Source organism: Periplaneta americana, chromosome 1, assembly GCF_040183065.1.
Source record: "Periplaneta americana isolate PAMFEO1 chromosome 1, P.americana_PAMFEO1_priV1, whole genome shotgun sequence".
Taxonomy (NCBI): domain Eukaryota; kingdom Metazoa; phylum Arthropoda; class Insecta; order Blattodea; family Blattidae; genus Periplaneta; species Periplaneta americana.
The window spans coordinates 102543747-102565808 of NC_091117.1; the positions used below are offsets into that span (position 1 = coordinate 102543747).

A 22062-nucleotide genomic window follows, 5' to 3' on the forward strand; every position below is an offset into this window, starting at 1 on the left:
TAAACATAAGGTTCAAATTTTTCTAGTTGATGTAACAATTCAGTAGCCTCCACAGTTTTCTTCTTTTTATTGCTGCCAGATAATTTTTTAGGCCCAATCCAACACAGTTAAATTGGCTCTTGAAGAAATGAACGCATTTTTGATTTCTTACTTTAATGCTATCGACTGTAACTATTCCTCTGCATCCATGGTTTAGTTTTAATGTTGAGTATTTTCCAGAAAAACTAAAAAATTCGCATATTTTTTGGGTGGTTCTCTGACACAAACTTTATATCAAATGTGCCTCCCATTAAGCTACTTCTTGCTTCACTGGACAGATATTCAGACAAAACTGCAGGTATTAGTGACATAAGAATTTACACTGCATGGTAGAAACAAACATTTTCCTCAAAAGTAAACGTATGGGCAGAAATTGTAAGATTCAGAGTTTAGGTACTTACGTATTTCTTGAGCAGACAAGTGACTAGTAATTGAAATTATTGCATATTTGAAGAAAATGTGACCATTTTATCCGTATAAGGTTCCGTTCAAACGCTTCAGGTTAAGAACATTCTTTTAAAAACATAAGTTTCCACTTTTACATGAGTTTTCTAAAAATGTCTCTATTTAGTTCAGTTGAATTTATGCGTTACTTGTAAACCGATATAACCCACAGAAATTGTATGAGAACCATAACAATATAAATTTGTTAGTAGTCTTATAATAATTATTATTATATATTTCGCGAAATGTCACCTGCGTGTTATCGAAAAAAAATAACGTTCCCATAATCACTGAAAATGAACAAAATTCATCAGTGTTTGTGAAGTGCATATGTGGGCAGATAAAATGGTAGCAAATACCAAAATTCAAAGCTATATTTTTTAAGAAAAAAAAAACTTTTTATTGAGAAATATAATGTTTTCTCTGTATTACATTTACACATAATGAGAAAGGAGAAGAGTGCGTTTTAGCATGCGTGCGTGCGTGTTTGCGTACATACATAAATGCAAGCTCTTTGTAGATATGTGTTTCATAGCTTTGACAGTGTAATGCAATATAAATTATTTTTGTATCATTGATACCTGTTGAATCCATCTGCCTGAATCTGGATCAGATTTGTACTGAGTGACTTTGTAATAACCTTCTTCTGTGCAACAATATACTGTGGATTTGTCTTGTGTCATCACCATCGCACTGCAGAAAGAAGCAATATTTCATCATCATTATGTTACCACAAGCCGGTTACTTTTTTCAATAGAAATACATGACGTATTAATGGCGTGTTCACTTTTAACTGTTGCAAAATATTTATCAATTTCATTCATTACACCATTCATTCAGCCGGTCACTCATTTATTTCGGAGCCGGACATAAGCTCGATAGGACAGAACATCGCTAGAGCCCACAAGCGCAAAAGGATCGCGTTTATGTGAAGTAGTGCACGCTGAACTTCGCGGTTACGGGTTATAATTTCTCTGCTAATAATGTTTGAATGAAGTGTAGCAATATAGCCAAAGACAAAGGAAAGTACTATGAATTTCTAATAGAAGCTGTTCTATGGTGGTTGAAGCATACCCTTGGATGCGCTGTGGGCGAAAATGCGTCTACTCCTTAAGATTTCCACGTGCTGCCGCCCACATAACCTGCGCGAGATGACGAGGCCATGCTTTAACTATGGTGGAACGGCTTCTAGCAGGTGTTGCAGTGTTTTAAACATCAACATGTAGGGGGCGTAGAACAACAGTGTGTTATTTCTAAGGTCGTCTTTCACTATCGTAATAGTGGCACAAAACAATAGTGATTTATTTGTATTCGTTCCAAGGTTTTGTTTTAGGGTCTTTTCCTTGGTTATTTAGCGACACTGTATCAACTACTAGGTTTTTTTTAGCGTCGATGAGATTGGGTGTAGCGAGATGGGATTTGGTGAGATGAGGTCGAGAATTCGCCATAGCTTACCTGACATTCGCCTTACGGTTGGGGAAAACCTCGGAAACAACCCAAACAGGTAATCAGAGCAAGTGGAAATCGAACCCACGTCCGAGCGCAACTCCTGATTGGCAGGAAAGCGCCTTAGTCGACTGAGCTACGCCAGTGGCTGTTTCAGTGTTTATTTGCATAGCTCCTACTCATCAAAAAGCATCCCAATTTTCCGATTTTGTACTAAACACATACTCGTACATTCAAACAGGTATTTGCAGATTTCCACCCGAGTTGTGGACTGAGCCTTCGTCAAACTCTCCTCGCACAAATATGCAGCAGTCATATCAAAAGCATCTGAAAGACTTCTTCCATGTCTCGCATCTCCCCGTACTCTTACAAACGCATTAAATGACTTACAGTCGGAAATTTACTTGAAGATGAAATTGCAATGATCACGGGTCATAAGAATACAGCAAAGAGCAAGAAAACAGTTCGTCAAGAAAGTCTGGAATGATTATACAAATACAAATATAACCAGACTGCAGTTTCTAAAAATGGTGGGCCACACGTTTTAACCCAATATCAGGAGTGTCCAAAGCAAGAGTTAGCGCCGAATCACTGTTGAATGAAGCCCGCAGTACTTCAGTCTACATTTGAGGAGTGGGGATGGAAGGGTAACTGATACGAATCACAAAGTGAGGCAGTGGTGGATTACTTCATTTAGCTGCTACCAATGGCTGTTTATTTATCGGCTTATCAACATAGATAATATTATATGAGGGGCTTAGAACAAAAAGCAGGCAAGTGACGGCAACCTAGTTTTGAGGAGATTACAGTTAAAGCTCTACATGCAATGAAATATTATACACTAGTTTGGTGAAATGATGTCCATATAGCAGCACTCCAAAGTGTGATCACTTACCTGATTTTATCACAAAGAAACATCCTTTTGGGCTATCACAAGACGCACTTGCCTCATTTTTTTTAATAATGTCACTTACCTGCTTTTTGTTCTAAGCCCCTTATATATATATATATATATATATATATATATATATATATATATATACACACAAAATTATTACATAAAATATTTTCCTACAGTTACTTTTTTAATATAACAGAATCAATACATGTTCGAAAATGAACATAATACATGTTAAAAATTAATATAATGCACGTTACCCTCTTCATTGAGCTAATGTGTTAGTCTTATATAGCATTTGATATACTAATGAACTATTATTAACTAATTAATAATTACGTCGTTCCTATATCAGTTCAATCAGTATTTCACTGCAAAAAATATAATTTATATATATATATATGTAAATCAGTGGCGTGCGGTGCTATTTTTCCAAGGAAAACAGGCCATAAACAACACTAATAATAATAATAATAATAATAATAATAATAATAATAATAATAGGAACAATCTGTATTATATTTTAGCAACATTACCCATTTTTTTTACTTTCTTTACAACTTAATCAGAAAAGGAATATGTTAATATAAAACAAATTAATGGTATTATAGTATTATTATTATTATTATTATTATTATTATTATTATTATTATTATTATTATTATTAGGCCTAAATATGTAATATCGTTAACTAAAAAGACATAAACCTATATTAAAAATTGTTAACTTTATCAAGCATACCTGAATTAGTTATTTATTTATTCTCCAACTACTTTCTCCTTTCTTGTTTTAAAAAATTGTTAATAACCTTAATGTGGAAACTATCTTCCTTTCTGAGACAAGCCAGAAAATCTTTTTCAATAGAAATCAAGCACAAATTTGACAGTCGTTCCCGTTCCTCAGTTTGAGTGTTCCTAGAGTAAGTTTTGACTCTTTTCAAAGTAGAAAATGATCGTTCCACACTAGCACTAGAAGCTGGAATTGTTGAAATTAGACAACACAGTTTATACAGTTCGGGAAACCATCTTCAGCAAGGTCTGTTTGTTTCAGAAATGAAATTGTTTGTATTACACTTTTTTCATTGAATTCTTCTATATTATAGGCTGCTATTAGTTCGCTCCTCAACCCGGGAAAATCGAAATGCTCACCATACTCGTATTTTAAAGACTGGAATGCGCTATCAGGGAAATATTTTTTTTTATATATAATCCGTTTTTTGAAGTTCAGGAGCTCAAGAAATTTAAGCTTCCCTAAGTGTTGAAATCTTTCTGCAAGTTGGTGTGAAATGTTATTTATTATTTCGTTGTACAAACGCAAATAATTTGTCTTTGCATCAAGATCATCATTTTTTTTTTAATTTTTGATGGACGTTCATGATCATTTCTCAGATGTTCCCAAAACATGTCGAAATTGTCCCTCCTGTTTTTGATAATTTCTCTGAACTCACTTACTCTATCCAAACAGTAACTGATATCCATTGATTTATTTTCAAAATCTCAAACAAAGTATCGGTGATTGAGAAAAGATCATTAAAAACTGTTAAGAGAAATATGAAATTAAAATCTTGAATTGAAGCCATAAATCCTCGAGATGTGATAAAAGTTTCAGTGTCCATTTCATCAGGATCGTCCACAATACTCTGAAACAAATTCTCTAAACTCTCTCGATTTTCATAAACTCTTTGGATAATCCGAGAACTATAATTCCACCTAGTGAGTGCAACTTTTGGTAGTCGTTTCTTTACTTCCTTAACCAGGACATGAGATCTCTTTGATGATTTTGAAAAAAATGCTGCTAGTCCATACAAAGTCTTGAAAAATATTTTACATTGTTTTATATTGTTCATTGTTTGCGAAAGAACGAGGTTAAGTCCGTGTGCGAAACAATGCACAAACCTTGCGTTGGAATATTTTTGTCGTACTCTAGTTTGCAAGCCGAAGCACCATCATAAGTCTGCGCAACAATTTTGTTCGGGCCAATATCATATTTAGCAAGACATTTAAACACGTGATCTGCCAAAGCTGCAGCCGTTCGATTTTGACTAATATCAGTAAAAAGGTAAAAGGTAAAAGGTATCCCCGTAACATGCCACGAAGGCACTTGGGGGGGCATGGAGGTAGAGCCCCATGCTTTCCATGACCTCGGCACTAGAATGAGGTGGTGTGGTCGGCACCACGCTCTGACCGCCTTTTACCCCCGGGAAAGACCCGGTACTCAATTTTATAGGAGGCTGAGTGAACCTCGGGGCCGTTCTGAAACATCCTAAAAATCGCTCTTCAATCTTCCCACTTTTCGTTACGTATCTGAACATAGTTGAAAGTTGTGACTTATTTGAAATATCTGTTGTTTCGTCAAGTAACTTTGCAACAAAGGGAGTATTGGAAATTGCACGTCCTATTTCGTCTAACATTACATCTGCTACAGAATTAATTAGGCCATTCTGAATTTTATTGGAAGTTCTGGCAAAAGTAGTTGCTGTCGACAAATTGTTTGCAAATCTCTCGTCATATTCAGCAATCAAATTAAGCAGCTCAAAGTAGTTCCCTTTGTTCAATGACTTGCTGCTCTCAACATGCCCTCTAAATGCCAATTCCTGCTTTGCTAAAAAACATGTGGCATTAATGAGACGTTCTAGAATTTGTCTATTCTTTTTTACATTTTCATTATGTAAAATTATATTATAACGTAGTTGTTCATCCAATTGGGTGTAGATTCTCGTAACTGAATCCTGAGTCATTCCAAACTCCTTTTTTGGTAACAAACAATAAACATGGCCAACAATACAATTTACCACTTGACGAGCACCCAGTCAACCATTTCACAGAATTATAGTAACTACTTTGAAAATGCCTTGTACAAGATTTTATTTTAGTTTTAAGTTCTGTAAGGAGTGGAGAAGGTTTGCCATTTAAAATAACAGTGCTTTTCTCACCAAAAGTAATCGAACTACACGTTCTCGACTTCAGCTGATCGATAACACAACACTCGTCTTGGTTCGCATCGGGGCGCTCGCGCTCGGTCTCGTTGAAGTTGGAACAGGCACGATTCACCTGTTCCGTTGCCATTATTTAGACAGATTTAACTCAGGTCGTAAATGCGTAAATCGTTCGGATTTTTTAAAGAACTATTGTATAATTTCACACACAATATTATATCACACGAAAAACCCTTCGAACTTAATTGTTTTCCGAAATATCACTACTGTATATAAATAACTTAGCTTGATGAAACAGTATATTCCACACTTCTCAATACTCCGCGAGGTATAACTTCTACAGCTTCCAGCAATACTCGGGTAAGTTCGTGTCCGCTCGAGCCTGCTTCGGAGAAAACTTCATTTTGTTGCGACTCCCACTCACCACATCACGCACAGCAGACGAGAAGGGCTCGAGTCGTTTTCACTTTACTGCAATAAGCCTGCTAAGGACAGCTGTTTTCACTTTTCGAAAACTGCAAGTAGGTCTATCCTTTAGAGTAAAATATATCTCACTCTCTCAATTAAGAAGGCAGGGAGGAAGGGAAAAGCTTGTTCTCTCTAGCTATTCCATGAGGAACCGCCACTGGTGTAAATAATAAGTAATATTATGTTCAACCATTATTGTTTCCTATTCTTCTTCATCGACTCGAGCAAAAACAACTTCAAAATCTGATGTTATATCTGAAAAGCCACACGTAATTGTGCTAAAAGGTTCTTGCCCAATATTTTGATTTCACAATGTAAAAAAATGCTCACTCTTATAGGTTGACGCATAGGTATATAGATTGTAAGGAGAAGGCAAAGTAACTCTAATAATAGTGATAATGATGTTAATAATAATAAGCTAAAAATAATAATAATAATAATAATAATAATAATAATAATAATAATAATAATACTAATAATAATAATACCGCAGGTAGAGCTTACCCTTTAAATAAGAATTTTGGGAGTGACAGGCAGTATAATGGCGTTTTATACTGATTTGGAAAAACCACGTACAACCTTCCGGCAAAGAGGCATTTAATATTTCCTTCATACTCAGAAACCAAAATTTCTTCTCCCATTGCGAATGGAAAGTTCTTTTCTTCACAATCGATACGGAATAACATGACTTCGATATAAACATTGGGAAGGTACAAGCGCCACAAATACTTACGTCCCTCTGTCATGCAGGGAGTAGTGGAAGGGGATGAGGGAGCAAACATTACGTGTTAGGCGCTCACTTACCGGAAAAAATTAGTTCGTTGTGTTGGAATTTTTATTATAGTATCTCTCATTGTCCGCATTTTCGAATGAATAATCAAATAGTGTTGTAATTTACCGCTAGAACACATTATTTCATTGTAGTGTTCTGAACTGAATCTGGAAATAAAATGAATAGCTCTGTAACTTAAACTATTAAGGACATAGGCCTATCTGATTAATTTAGTATTTTCTCAGTCTTATCCCATATGTTCTTTTTGCATTTTATATTGCTTTAATTCTAATTTCATAAAGCTCTTCATACTGTTGAACTTAATAAAATAACATATACCTTCAATATTACCGCAATTGGAGGCCTGGCAATCGATATAATTTGCGATGACATTCTATATTTCGATCTTGGACCGTACGGAAATTCGTTTAGAATTCTCTGGCAAGAATTCTGATCAGAATCCAGTCATGCGAACAGAGGAAATACGGCGAAATGAGCGATGTTCGGTTTAAAATAATGCAAAGAGTAAAAATCCGAACTCAGCGTACGGATCAATTCCGGTAGGTGCGCGCCTGGCTTTACAGTGCTCAATGATTGCAACTAAAGTTTGCATCACAACTCACTAAATGGACACACCTCTTTATATCCTGATCAGTTGGCTTTTATGAGTTCTGTATTGCACCTAAAGTTTTCGCGCTTTTGCTCTGTTATTTTCGCTCTTTTGAGCTCTCATTAAAGATGTATTTGCGCTTATGGACTGCAGCCATTTATTTACTCATCCATTCTTTATATCTAGAATCTAGAGGCGATGAACAGTTTGATACTTCTGCGTGCTACCTGAATTAATTGCGAGAAATTTGGACCTATAGCACTGGGCAGTTCTATAGTGTCATTCATTGTAATCTATGCAACAAATCAAAATTCAGATCGCGTACAAAACATGCGGCATAGCCCTTGGTAAAAATGCAGTAGAGTTGTATTTATATTATTACCTTATAATTCTGTGGACCCGAATTCGATTCCCGGCGTACCCCCGAATTATAACTTGTATTGGACAAGCCCGGTCACGTAATACAGGAGTTTTCTCCGAGAGTTCTGGTTTCCCTGTGGCATGCAAACAAATCTTCATCATCTCGTCTCGTCTCATCACGGATATAGTATGGACCATTCTCCCATTGTTCACCCTGAACAACGTCTTTGTCGGTAAATTGGTCTATACAACTAGCTTCATATGAGTGAATTACGAAGTCAAGTAGCCGCGATTAGGAAGAAAACAAGTACCAGGTCTTTCCTAGGGGTGAAGGCAGTCGAGCGCAGTGCTGAACACACCATTTCATGCGAAGTCATGAAAAGCATGGAGCTCCAAGTCCAGAAAAAGAAAGAAAGATAAAAAAGGAACGATAATTATATACATTAAGAATTTTAATAATTGTATTAGTACTGCATATGATATATATATATATATATATATATATATATATATATATATATATATATATATATATATATATATATTTGTCGTTGAGCACTTACTTCCGATGAGATGGAACTTCACATATTTTATATAAAGTGCCATCCCACCTTATTACATAGCAAATGTATGCAAGTCATAATTTAATTCATTCTCTCTTCCACTTATGTCCTCTTTAAATGTATCTTGTCACCTCTAGTTCACCAGCCTATCTGTCTATATTTCCCTACTTCTCCATTACTGACCCCCACACTTATATACTCCCCTCACTTCATTCACTTCTTATTGATATCCTTGTCCCCCCCCCCGTTAATATTTTCTTGTATTTTTCCCCACTACTTCCCCACTACACCAACTTCTTAAATCATATAATGTTTCTTTTTACTATTCACTTTTATTCCTTCATCACTGCTCCCTGATCCGTTCCATTTTATTTCGTTTGCTTTGTCGTTGTTTTTCTCTGACTCCACAACTCACGTACTCGCTTTGGAATCGCCTCAAAATGCTGATTGCAGGAATTTTGACTTGTTTGTAGATTTCCGCTACGTGTTGATATTTCCTCCTTAGATAACGTCGTAGGCTTCTCTCGATAGCTTAAAGTTGCTTCTTTCCGCATTCCATGTCTGTCTGATAAACTCCGTGTCGTGCTTACCTTGCTATTTTCATTAATGTTATCCAAGCTGATATCATTTCCAATGCTCCTCGACACTAATACATTAATCCCCTAATTTTCTCCTTCAGGGCTCTTCTATTCCTCTCCATTTCTTCCGTATCTACTTCCGGCTCCTTAATGCTTTCGAGAGATTCTTATACACTGAAGATCAAATTGTTAATCTTCAATTTGTCTCTACACAGTTTTGCAAACTGACCACTTTTCCTAGCTTCTTTCAGGAAAGGGACCAAAACCCTCTTCTACTCCTTACTTCATAACTCTAATCATTGCCCATTCTGATGGAAGTGTTCCCTAGCAACCTTCTGTTTCTCACAATCTTATCCTTCGTTATCATGCTCTTGAATTTCACTAGTATAAGCCTAACTTGATCAATATTAGTACTGTATAACATATCACCTCGTGATAATTGGAACCTACATAACTGCATAACTGAGGAAGTTATGTAAATTAATCTTCTTTTTTTTAAACACACACACACACACATACACACACTACTTCGAATGATGCCGCACACAAAAATGACGACCATTAATGAGGTCCTCCTTTACGGCGTCTAAGAGGAAACCTTTATCTTCAAACTTCACATTAACAATAGTACTCATTCGTTTCAAATAGTTGCTGGATATGTTCTTTGACATCTAGCAATAATTTACTCCAATTTAGATGAAGAAGTTCTTGGAGGTTATGTAAAATATAAATATGTGTACAAAGCGTTAGGAATGGTGTTAACAAAAAGATTACTGCGAAATATGCATCTTTCTGTCCACAACGACTGTCTTTGTACGTACATATTTAGTTTACACAAATAATTGCAGTTCTAAAGAGTATCGTGGTCATCATGCTTTGACACAATCGCGTGGTTTTCAGTAAATGATGAACATTTTTTTTGCACTGCAGTACACAAAATATTGCTTAATATGTAAATATGTGGAAAGTGAGAAGACTGTTTAGTAATCTTTATATGAAACAACGCATAAAAGTCAGGATAGAAGAAGAAATGTCAGAAGGAAGTGAAATTGGGAGAGGAGTAAGTCAAGGATGTCCTTTATCACCTACCCTGTTCAACATCTACTTGGAGGATTTAGTAAAGAACTGTTTTCAGAACTTGGGAGGGGTGATAGAAGGAAGAGGAAGAATAAAGTGCATAAGATTTGCTGATGATATGGCATTGTTAGCAGAAGAAGAAATGATACGGTACTAAAGGATGTGCTACTGGAGCTAAATAACAGCTGTGAGCAGTATGGAATGAAGATAAATGCAAATAAGACGAAGAGCATGGTCATAGGAAGAAAAATACAGAAGATTAACTTGTGAATTCTAAATGAGACAGTAGAGCAAGTGGACAGCTTCAAATACTTGGGGTGTACTATAAGCATAACATGTGCTGCTGCCAGGAAGTCAAAAGGAGGATAGCATTGGCCAAGGAAGCTTTTAATAGAAAAAGGAGCATCTTCTGCGAACCTCTGGAAAAAGAATTAAGAAAGAGACTAGTGAAGTGCTTTGTATGGTGTGTGGAATTGTATGGCGAAGAAACATGGACATTACGACGAAGTGAAGAGAAGCGAATAGAAGCATTTGAAATGTGGATATGGAGAAGAATGGAACGTGTGAAGTGGACAGACATAATAAGAAATGAAGCTGTGTTGAAAAGAGTGGGTAAAGAAAGAATGATGCTGAAACTGACCAGGAAGAGGAAAAGGAATTGGTTGGGTCACTGGCTGAGAAGAAACTGCCTATTTAAGGATGCACTGGAAGGAAATAGTGAATGGAAGAAGAGTTCGAGGTAGAAGAAGATATCAGATGATAGACGACATTAAGATATATGGATCATACGAGGAAACAAAGAAAAAGGTTGAAAATAGAAAAGACTGAAGAAAGCTAGGTTTGTCCTTGGGCAGAACACTAAATTAAATGATTGATGTAAACTTGAACCACACGTAACGCAACATAACAATACAGAATTCTCCTTAAAAGTACGAAACATTTGACTCATTTACTTGTAGGAATGTCGCATTTTTCACAGCTGGAGCGACGGTCAAAACGGTAAGATAAATGCAAACTAACAGAAAGAGGAAAGAAATTTATGTGGAAAACCACTAACTGTACACTGCTGAATTACAGGATAAATCAAACCACGTTTTTTCCAGAAGAAATAAAAACAAAATCAGTATGAGTAGTAGGAAATTAATAATATTGTGGCGCCATGCTGGAATATTCTGGTCATGTCAGGGAGTTGCGCGCGCATCTGGCGAGAAGGAAGGCGCGGGGAAATGGAAACTCGAGCTTCGGTAGGAGCTGTAGCGCGGTACAGAGCGAGGAGAGACGGCTGCGGTGACGGCGCGGAGAGGAGAGAGCATGGGAAACATCTAGAAGCGTATTCCTCCCGAAGATTCCAGAAGTTATGGTGTAATAAATAAAAGCGCTTGTGGTCTTCAAAAAGTCAGTCAGTCTTCAAGTCTTTCTTGGACAGCAGCGAGCAAGAAGACCTGTGTTCGACGTGCAGTTAACTTGAGTGAGTGTGTAACTGTATCAGTGGCCAGGCGAGTGCGACGCATCCGGAAGACCTGAGTTCGACGTGCAGTGAACTTGAGTGAGTCCGTAACTTTGGCAGTGTCTAGGCAGGTGCGGCGCATCCGGAAGACTTGAGTTCGACGTGCAGTGAACTTGAACAGTGAGTTAGAAGAACTAGCCAAGGCAAGCGAACTGTGAACTGAGAACTGACAGTTTTGTTCTGCACATAGTGCATTGTGCACATTAATTGAAATTAGGAGTACATAGTTCTTCTTTTCAATAATACACGTCGTGTATTGCCATTGTCGTCGTGCGGAGTGAAATAATGACTATTGTGTTGCTGTGTTGAGTGGAATACTCCTTGTTATAGGATGAATTATTAAGAATAAAAGTCACATTGTTGTTGTGTAGTGGTTAAAGCAGATAAAAGTTACAGTATAAACACAATGGTTTGATCATACAGAGCGTGTATCAGAGTTGTGCTACCACACATCATAATTTAATAGTCGACAAGAAAATTAAGCAGAGGACAATCCCTGAAGAAACTTCAAGGTGTAGGCCATTGAGCTAAATTCCCTGATAGCTTCATACTGATGATGATGATTATTATTATTTCTTAGTTGGTTATTTAACGACGCTGTATCAACTACTAGGTTATTTAGCATGAGATTGGTGATAGGGAGATGGTATTTGGCGAGATGAGGCCGAGGATTGGCCATAGATTACCTGGCATCCACCATATAGTTGGGGAAAACCTCGGAAAAAGCCCAACCGGGTAATCAGCCCAAGCGAGTATCAAACCCGCGCCCGAGCGCAACTTAAAACCGGCAAGCAAGGGCCTTAACCGATTGAGCCACGCCGGTGGCTAAAATGATGATGATGATGATGATGATGATGATGATGATGATGGTGATAAGTTATTTTCATTTCTATTATTTTAGTGGGTTATTTTACGACGCTTTATCAACATCTTAGGTTATTTAGCGTCTGAATGAGATGAAGGTAATAATGCTGGTGAAATGAGTCCTGGGTCCAGCACCGAAAGTTACCCAGCATTTGCTCATATTGGGTTGAGGGAAAACCCCGGAAAAACCTCAACCAGGTAACTTGCCCCGACCGGGAATCGAACTTGGGCTACCTGGTTTCGCAGCCAGGCGCACTAGCCGTTACTCCACATGTGTGGACATTGTGATAAGTTATCTATAGATGTTTGGCTGACTGGCCTGTTCAGAAATGTACCTTACTGTAATATTTTGCTATTTCACTTCTCCTTTCACTTTTAAGAGATTTGGTCGGCCTGGTTGTCAGAGTTGGTATAGCGCTGGCCTTCTATGCCCGAGGTTGTGGGTTCGATCCCGGGTCAGGTCGATGGCATTTAAGTGTGCTTAAATGCGACAGGCTCATGCCAGTATATTTACTGGCATGTAAAGAATTCTTGCGGGACAAAATTCCGGCACAACTGCGATGGTAATATAACCTCGGCAGCTGCGAGCGGCATTAAATAAAACATAGGCCCCTAACAATTTAATATTTTTAAAGAGATTTTGGATAATGAATTTTATCAATGTATTATAAATAATTTTGTCTAATTAGTATCTTCTACTATGAATTAAACACATCTCCTTTATTCTCTTACCTATTTTTCTTTCTTTCAACTGTTGTTCCCTGCTGTGAACCTCAAGAATCCATCTCAGAAAAAAATCATATTCTTAGGTTTTTGATTCAGCGTCCAGCACGTACAACCATATAGAAAAGGTGACACTATCAACAATTCATAAATTATTAAGTTGTTTCTGAAGTAACATGCATTTATTTCCCCTCCCTCTTAAATACTTAAACTTCTTATTTTGAATTGAGGACAAGCTGCAAAAAGGGCTCAAAAGCCCCTTAGGCCCTTTTTCTGGAGAATGTTTAAATCTATTGTCCATAGTTTCTTTGTTATACGCACAAAGTTTCGTTGTGAAATTTTGAACAGTAATGCTGGAAAACCTGTTTATTTTAGTATATGTTATAGGTCCTTTATCTGTAGAACATGTCCATACATGAAAAACTGCCCTCCAAGACTGAATCTTCAATCAGCGTCTCGAGTTCCACTGAAGAAAAGTAAAGTTAAGGATGTCAGAGACTTATTTACATATGTACAAGAGGGAAACCGCTCATTTTATGAGCCTCTTTTCCAAGCTTCTGAGACTATGGAAGAGGAGAGTGAAAGTAATGACAGGGATGAGGAGGGAAATGGTGTGGAAAATATGGATGTGGAATGAACAAAAATAATGTCCTACCTTGTTTGAAAAATATTGCTACTCAACATGTTTATGGTGTGTTACCTTGAGCGATAAACTTCTATTCCTTATTTTGTTTTGAAAACATTTTCAACTTTTCAAAATGTTCGTGATTTGTTATTTTGTGTGGAATAAATTTCATAAGTACTAAATATTCACGATTCGTTATTTTGTTTTGAAAACACTTCTAACTTTTCGAAATGTTCTTTATTTGCTATGTTATATGGAAAATATCTCAAGTTCTAAAAATCTTAATGAATATTATTAATAATATTGCTGTATCTTATATAAAAATATAAATAATAATAATTTTTACAAAGACTTCGCACAGCTTATATTTATTTTTGAATTGAAAGTACGTTTTCCAGAAAAGGGGTCTATAATATGCATTACTTTTATAAATTATCCTTTAAATATATGACATTAGATTAAAAATGCTTTTAGCTTTTCTGTTATATTATGTAAAAAACACAATACTTCTTATCCGGCAGTTTCATATTCATTGGTTAGTGCATTTAGTGCACTGCTTTAAAAATTTCAATTCTATATATCTCAGAACAGCATTTTGGAGTATGGGCCCTTATTGCAGCTACGTCCTCAATTTATAAGTCAAGATCTGCAGTGAAGTCTACTTGGCATCTTAAAGTAATTTAAATTACTAATTTGTCCACTTTCGTTACACCTTAATGATACATAAGATTATGGCTGAACATTTCAAGTAACTTACCTGTGGAAGTGGAATGGCTCTAGAGTCGGATTCACAGTCTGCAGCTGGAGGGCCGGTTCATCCAGCGACCCTCGCCAGAATAGCAGTCTGTAAGTATCCAGTGTGCTGAACTCCATGTCAAGTAAGGGCCAGACACTGGAATCTTCAGGGCTGGAAAAATTCTCTTCAAGTTGCCCTCGCATGTTGAATTTGCACCTGAAAAAAGAACAGCAAGAATATGAAAGTTCTCTTCAGGAACAGAGAGCAGAAAAATCTCAAAGACGCTCCTCAAGAATGAAAGATTGGGAGTGTTCGAGAGTTAAGACCCTCCTCAAGACTGAAAGAGTGAAGTACTTCAGATTTAAGACCCTCCTCCAGGCTGAAACAGTGGAAGTGCTTCAGAGTTACGATCCTCCTCCAGACTGAAAGAGTGGAAGTTTTTTTTTTAGTAGGTTATTTTACGACGCTTTATCAACAGCTTAGGTTATTTAGCGTCTCAATGAGATGACGGTGATAATGCCGGTGAAATGAGTCCGGGGTCCAACACCGAAAGTTACCCAGCATTTGCTCATTATTGGGTTGAGGGAAAACCCCGGAAAAAACCTCAACCAGGTAACTTGCCCCCACCAGGAATCGAACCCGGGCCACCTGGTTTCGCGGCTAGACGCGCTAACCGTTACTCCACAGGTGTGGACGAAAGAGTGGAAGTGTTCCAGATTTAAGACCCTCCTTAAGACTGAAAGAGGGGAAGTGCTCCAGATTTAAGACCCTCCTTAAGACTGAAAGAGTGGAAGTGCTCAAGAGTCAAGAACCTCCTCCAGACTGAAAGAGTGAAAGTGCTTTAGATTTAAGACTCTCCTCTAGAATGAAATAGTGGAATACCCTCCTTCAGAATGATATAGTGGAAGTGGAAGTTCTTCAGAGTTAAGACACTCCTCCAGAATGAAATAGTGGAAGTGGAAGTGCTTGAGAGTTAAGACCCTCCTCCAGAAATAGTGGAAATGAAAGTGCTCAAGAGAGAAGACAATCCTCCAAACTGAAAGAGTGGAAGTGCTCAGTCAATTTAAGAGAGAAGTGTATCATGATAAGTGGTTGGAAGAATTTTAGTTTTGTCCTTTAAATATGCAAAAATTTGATCCCAACAAATATTAAATTTTAAAATTTCTTTTCAGAACGAAAAGTAAAATGTGTTAAAGAAGAAAAATAAAATTCTTTCAATCATTTACTATCGTAAAACACTGCTGTCTTAAACTAAATGAGCATATTGGGAATTAAATCAATGGATTACACAAAACACGCTATGAAATGTTCCATACAAAACAGTTCTTATATCGAAAAGAAAGAAATAACGAGCAAATTTGGATTAAATATTATTTTTGAAATATCTCAAAGAATAACCCCGTGAAATAAATGACATTACTTACGGTTCAGTCTACATAGCCTATATGAGAGTGAGTGTAAGAGAGAGAGAGAGAGAGAGATTACGAATTATTAACAGTTGTGCAGTCTGGAAAATGGAACACATTGAGGTAATAAAGCTCTCTACAATGAACAAGAACAGGGATCATGCCTTTTGGGAAGACATGCTAATCATTACTCAACATGAGGAAGCATTCTGCACTCACCAAGATCCGGGACCGTACACAAACAGATGTGTATTCAGCAGGTACACCCCTTTAATTGGCTCCTTTTCTGGCAGAGGGTTCTCCATCACAATATATTCACTTGTCAGTGTGTTCAATAGAATTGTCTGCAAGAAAGAAAAAATAAAAGTTATGTTTTCTATAAAAATTCTGAAATTTATAAATTTATATCAATGAAAGAATAATATAACAAAATTCCATATTTTCTGATAAAAAGAACTTTCATTACGGGTACCATTTTCTGAATGTTTCATGTTGTGTCAAGACAACGGTAATTATTATGTCGAAGTCTGGACCATGAACAGCTTATACAGGTAAATAAAACGCATTCGCAGATAAACTGATTGAAGAGAATATTTTAAATTAAACTTGTTACTTTCGCACTACACGAAATATAAAGGAAAATGTCTTGCTGCAAAATATTTATTTCAAGAGAATGAAGGATGTTTTGTGCTCCACTGATGGAAAAGGTGGCTTTTACCATAACATTATATATATTACAAAAATCTCAATAAAATCGATATATACGAGTACATATATACGTTATTTATTTTTTATACATTTTAATAAGTAAAGGAGACGGATATTATCTCATTGTTGTGTTGATTGCTTTAAATTTACAAAATGACCAACCTCCACCATTACCAGTGCATTTCTGAAAACGAACGTGCAACAAACGACACACGCGGTCTATTGATTGTGGCACAGGTAATTTCAATTTTGTGTCTCAGATCCCGCAATATTCTTAATTTCATGGCGCACGTAGCGTTCATTATAGTCCCCGCAGATAAAATATCATCAGCGCTAAGTCAGAAAAACGAGGTGGATAGTCCATATTTCTTCTTTGTCCAATCCATCTCCCAGGAGGTGATATCGACAAAATTTCTCAAAATGGTGTGGTAATGTGGTGACGCATCGTCTTGCTGAAATTAGCACTTTGCATCTAAACAGATCATTAATATGAGGTAAGTAAGTATGTTGTACCGCAACATTGTCATGTAGACGGACACTGTGACAGTCGTTTCGAAGAAAAATTACCTTATCTTTGCTCTGGAATACAAACTGCACCGCAGTGTTCTCCCTGGTAAATTGACTGCTCGTTCTTCTGTTGCCTGCGAATTATCGTTGACCTCTACAAAGTTATGTTGCTTAAGAGTGCCATTAGTCCACACCTGTGAAGTAACGGTCAGCGCGTCTGGCCGCGAAACCAGGTGGCCCGGGTTCGAATCCCGGTCGGGGCAAGTTACCTGGTTGATGTTTTTTCCGGGGTTTTCCCTCAATCCAATACGAGCAAATGCTGGGTAACTTTCGGTGCTGGACTCCGGACTCATTTCACCGGCATTATCACCTTCATTTCATTCAGACGCTAAATAACCTAGATGTTGATACAGCGTCGTAAAATAACCCAATAAAATAAAATAAAATAAATAGTGCCATTATGTTTGAAATTGATATCAACTGACCAAATAATTAGGCCTAACTTCGAAAATCTTCCCTTCTTTCACACATGTATTTAAAAGTAGTGATTGTTCTGATCCTACAAACTATCGTCCTATATAAATTTTGCTTGTTCTTCCTAAAATTTTGGAAAAAATATATAAAAAAGACTATATAATTATTTAACAAAAATAGAGTTTTTCTATACTCATCAATATGGCTTCCAACAATCATCGTCTACTTTAAATGCAGCTGTTGACATGGTTACTTGTATAGAATGAGCTGTGGATGAAAATGAAATTCCAGGAGGTTTACTTATTGAATTTAGAAAAGCTTTTGATACTGTTAATTATTCAATTGTGTTGCATAAACCGGAGTCCATTGGTATTAGTGGTGTTGTTTTATAGTGGTTTCGGAGTTGTTGAAGTGAACGGTATCAATATGTCTGAGTGAATAACTTGGAAAGTAATTCTCTCATATTATGCGGTGTACCGCAAGTACATTTTTGGACCTCTTCTCTTTCTTATCTATGTAATGACATAAAATTCCTTCATTTACATGGAAGTGCCACTCTTTCAGTAGATGACACTAGTGTTTTTTATATTACTGACTTCATTGGACAATTGTTTGACAAGTTTGAGGTGGACATTATTACTCTTTGTTGTTCTCTTTTTCATTTGGAGAACAAGTAGTTCCAGAGTTTCCTATACTGATGAACAAAATCCGTCTTAAATTACAGATTTTATTATCGTTTTAAGTGTAAATAGGCTTTCCTTGAATTTGAATAAAACTGTGTATGCATAGAAACACAATGTGAGTGAGCATGTAAAAATATTTTCTTAGTGCTTATATGTATTAATAAACTCGATACTGGTTTCATTCATTCTTAATTTTCCTTAACTGCAAGCCCAGCATTCTCCAATCTTCCTTATTTTTAGCCACTCTCTTTGCCTCCACATACGATCCTTGAATCTTATTTAATGTTGTTTCTCATCTGGAAACTTCTTCTGACCAGAACTTTTTTCACGTGCACCATTCCTTCAGTGCACCATTCAATAGGTATTTTCTTTTTAGTCAGTGATCCAGCTAATTTCTTTTTCTCTCTCTGATCACTTTCTGAAATACTTCTTCTTCATCCAATCCTAACACAGCTTCATTTCATAATCTGACTGTCCATTTCACACGCTCCATTCTTCTCCATATTCACATTTCAAATGATTCTAGTCGTTTCTCTTCACTTCGTCGTAATGTCCATGTTTCTGCCCCATACAATGCCCACTTCACACAAAGCACTTCACTAGACTCTTCCTCGATTCTTTTTCCTCGCAGAGGATGTTCCTTTCTTTTATTAAAAGCTTCCTTTGTCAATGCTATCCTTCTCTTTAATTCCTGGCAGCAGCTCATATTGCTACTACTTCATATACACCCCAAGTATTTGAAGCTTTCCACTTGTTTCACTGCCTTGTTCGTCTTGTTTGCATTTATCTTCATCCCATACTGCTCATAGCTGTCATTCGCTGCAGTAGCATATCCTTATCTCCCCTTCTGCTAACAATGCCATACCATTCACACATCTTATGCACTTTATTCTTCTTGCTCATACTATCACCTCTTCCGTGTTTCGAAAACAGTTCTGCACTAAATCTTCCAAGTAGATGTTCAACAAAGTTTTTAGTAGGTTATTTACGACGCTTTATCAACATCTTAGTTTATTTACCGTCTGAATGATTGAAGGTGATAATGCCGGTGAAATGAGTCCGGGGACCAGCACCGAAATTTACCCAGCATTTGCTCATATTGGGTTGAGGGAAAACTCCGGAAAAAGCCTCAAACAGATATGTTGCCCCGACCGGGAATCGAACCCGGGCCACCTGGTTTCGCGGCCAGACGCGCTAACCATTACTCCACAGGTGTATTAGTATTAGTATTAGTATTAGTAATTATTTATTTAACCTGGTAGAGATAGGGCCGTCAGGCCTTCTCTGCCCCTCTACCATGAGATTCCAACTATAATATGAAGAATAAAATTACAATTAGTATTAAATTTACAATTACAATTACAAATAAAATTACAATTAGTATTAAATTTACAATTACAATTACAATAAAAATCAAAATATGAAAAGATTACCTGACTACTTAAAGCTAGCTAATTTATCACAGAAAAACAAAGAATATTTTATATTTACTGAATTACAAATTAAACCTACAATAACAAAATTCTATAGTGATGAAATTACTGGATATTGAAATATTTTGTGATAGATTAAGGAAACTATTTACAAGAAATCAATTACTGACCAAGTGCCTAGTAAGTTTGCGTTTGAATTCAATTTTATTTCGACAGTCCATGATGCTAGCAGGTAGCAAATTCCAGAGTCTTGGCAGGGCTATTGTGAAAGAGGATGAGTATGAGGAGGTGCGATGGGATGGTATTGTTAGTATTGTTTCATGACGATAGGTGTGGACTTTAACACAGTAGATGATAAAGAGTATTCTTTATGTTTAAATTATTAATCATTACAATGATGATCAAATTTTGGAGAAATCTCGATGTAACAATCAAAACATATAAACAACTGTTTCAATATACTTGGTTTTCACGTTTAAAATATTTCACTTTTCACTTGGTATCGCCTTCTTAGCCTAAAGATGTTTTCCAATTAGTTCACTGGGAGAAATCTCGATTTAACAATAAAAAAATAACTCTTTTAATATACAGCACTTGGTTTTCACGTTTAAAGTATTTCACTTTTCACTTGGTATCCCTCTCTTAGCCTAAGATGTTTTCCATTATTTCTCTTGTCCTCTTTCAAACTTTTGTTGACTGAACTTGACAATCTGTGCAAGTAATTTGTCACAATTTCGGGGGAGAAAAAAAGCTTCATGATTTTTTTTTCAGTTAAATAAACTAATTATACCTCAAATTTACACTCGATGATTATTTAAGCATATTTCTTATTTAGATTTTTAGGTGATTTCTTAGTATTTTACTTAATGTTTACCGTAAAATAGGGTTCCTACCATAATTAATTTCCCGCGAGAAACAGGCGTAAGCAACTCCCATCATCCCAACCTTTCTTGGCAACATCGTGTGTATGTGTGTGTATGTGCGTGCGTGCATGAAATAATTAGAATCTCTTACAAGGTACAATTACAATGATATGTCCACAGAGCACGATTCTGGCGGTAACGCGTTTGTCTACTGATTCGAGTTAAGATTTTCTTATTTTTATATTATTAGACAGACTTTCTTTAGCAAATAATCCTGTAAAACACTTTTATTCACGAGTAATTGTTTGAGTAAAACTTGCAATGTGGCTTCAATAGCATATACATACAGCCACTATACTTCGTTCCATAATGTTTGATAGGCGACGTAAACATTTCCGGCACAGGAGGAGAGAAGTATAATTGACATTCAACCAATAGTAGGGGTCTCATTCCACGCTTGTCTTGAAGTTGGGGAGGGGTGATATTAGAACGCTTCAGACCGCCCAACTTCAAGATAAGCGTGGAAAGAAACCTCTGCCGTTGGTTCAATAGTAATTATCCTTCTCTCTCTCTCTCTCTCTCTCTCTCTCTCTCTCTCTCTCTCTCTCTCAGCCGGTAATGTTTACGTCTTCTGCCAGGCATTATGGAACGAAGTATAGACAATGAATGAAGAATTAGTTCAAATCCAGAATTTTGGAGACAATTTTTTGTTTATATTACGACGTTTTATCAACTACGATGGTTATCTAGCGTCTGAGTGAAATAAAGATGTTAACGCATGCGAAATGAGTCCAGAGTCCAGTACCGAAAGTTACCCAGCTCTTAATGGGTTGAGAGAAACTGACGGAAAAATGGAATATGGTTGCTCATTGACACAGTTTCCCCTAAATACTTGCCCATTGTTTCTCCTCCCAATGTTTCTTTCACTTCGAATACCGGTAAATGTCAGCTATTTTGAAGATTTGTGCTTTTTTTTAAGGAGGAAGATCTGCAGTATGGAGAGTCTCGTCATATTTTCTGAAACGCAACGTACATTATACCTGATCGTAAATATTAGTTTCAGACGCAATATATCAATTTTGAATAATGTTTTACAAAAAATAAATAGAAGTTACTAGTTATGAAGAGCTTACAGTAGTCCCTCTCAGCAAAAACTTTCCCGTTCATGCTGCTAGAGATGCTTGCGCGATTTGTATTATCATCAGACTTCGAATCAGGGTACCGAAACTCATCAAGTTACGAACGCACGGACCATTGTGTTGTGTAGATCGAGGAGAATGAGAGAGTGAAAATGCAGTTAGTCCTTGCCTCAACAGGTACACATTTAATCACAGTAGGATATA

The 22062-nt window shown here is 36.7% G+C and overlaps 1 protein-coding gene across 1 annotated transcript in view; it reads right to left on the reverse strand.

Moving 5' to 3' along the window:
• The window catches only part of LOC138698967 (NACHT and WD repeat domain-containing protein 2), a 487839-nt gene that overhangs the window by 122095 nt on the left and 343682 nt on the right, over positions 1 to 22062 (reverse strand). The window contains exons 18-20 of the mRNA XM_069825158.1: positions 16271 to 16395; positions 14667 to 14861; positions 1065 to 1176 (exon numbers count right to left, since the gene is read on the reverse strand). Coding sequence (XP_069681259.1) covers positions 1065 to 1176; positions 14667 to 14861; positions 16271 to 16395 — 432 coding nt within the window. The remainder of the gene's footprint in view (positions 1 to 1064; positions 1177 to 14666; positions 14862 to 16270; positions 16396 to 22062) is intronic.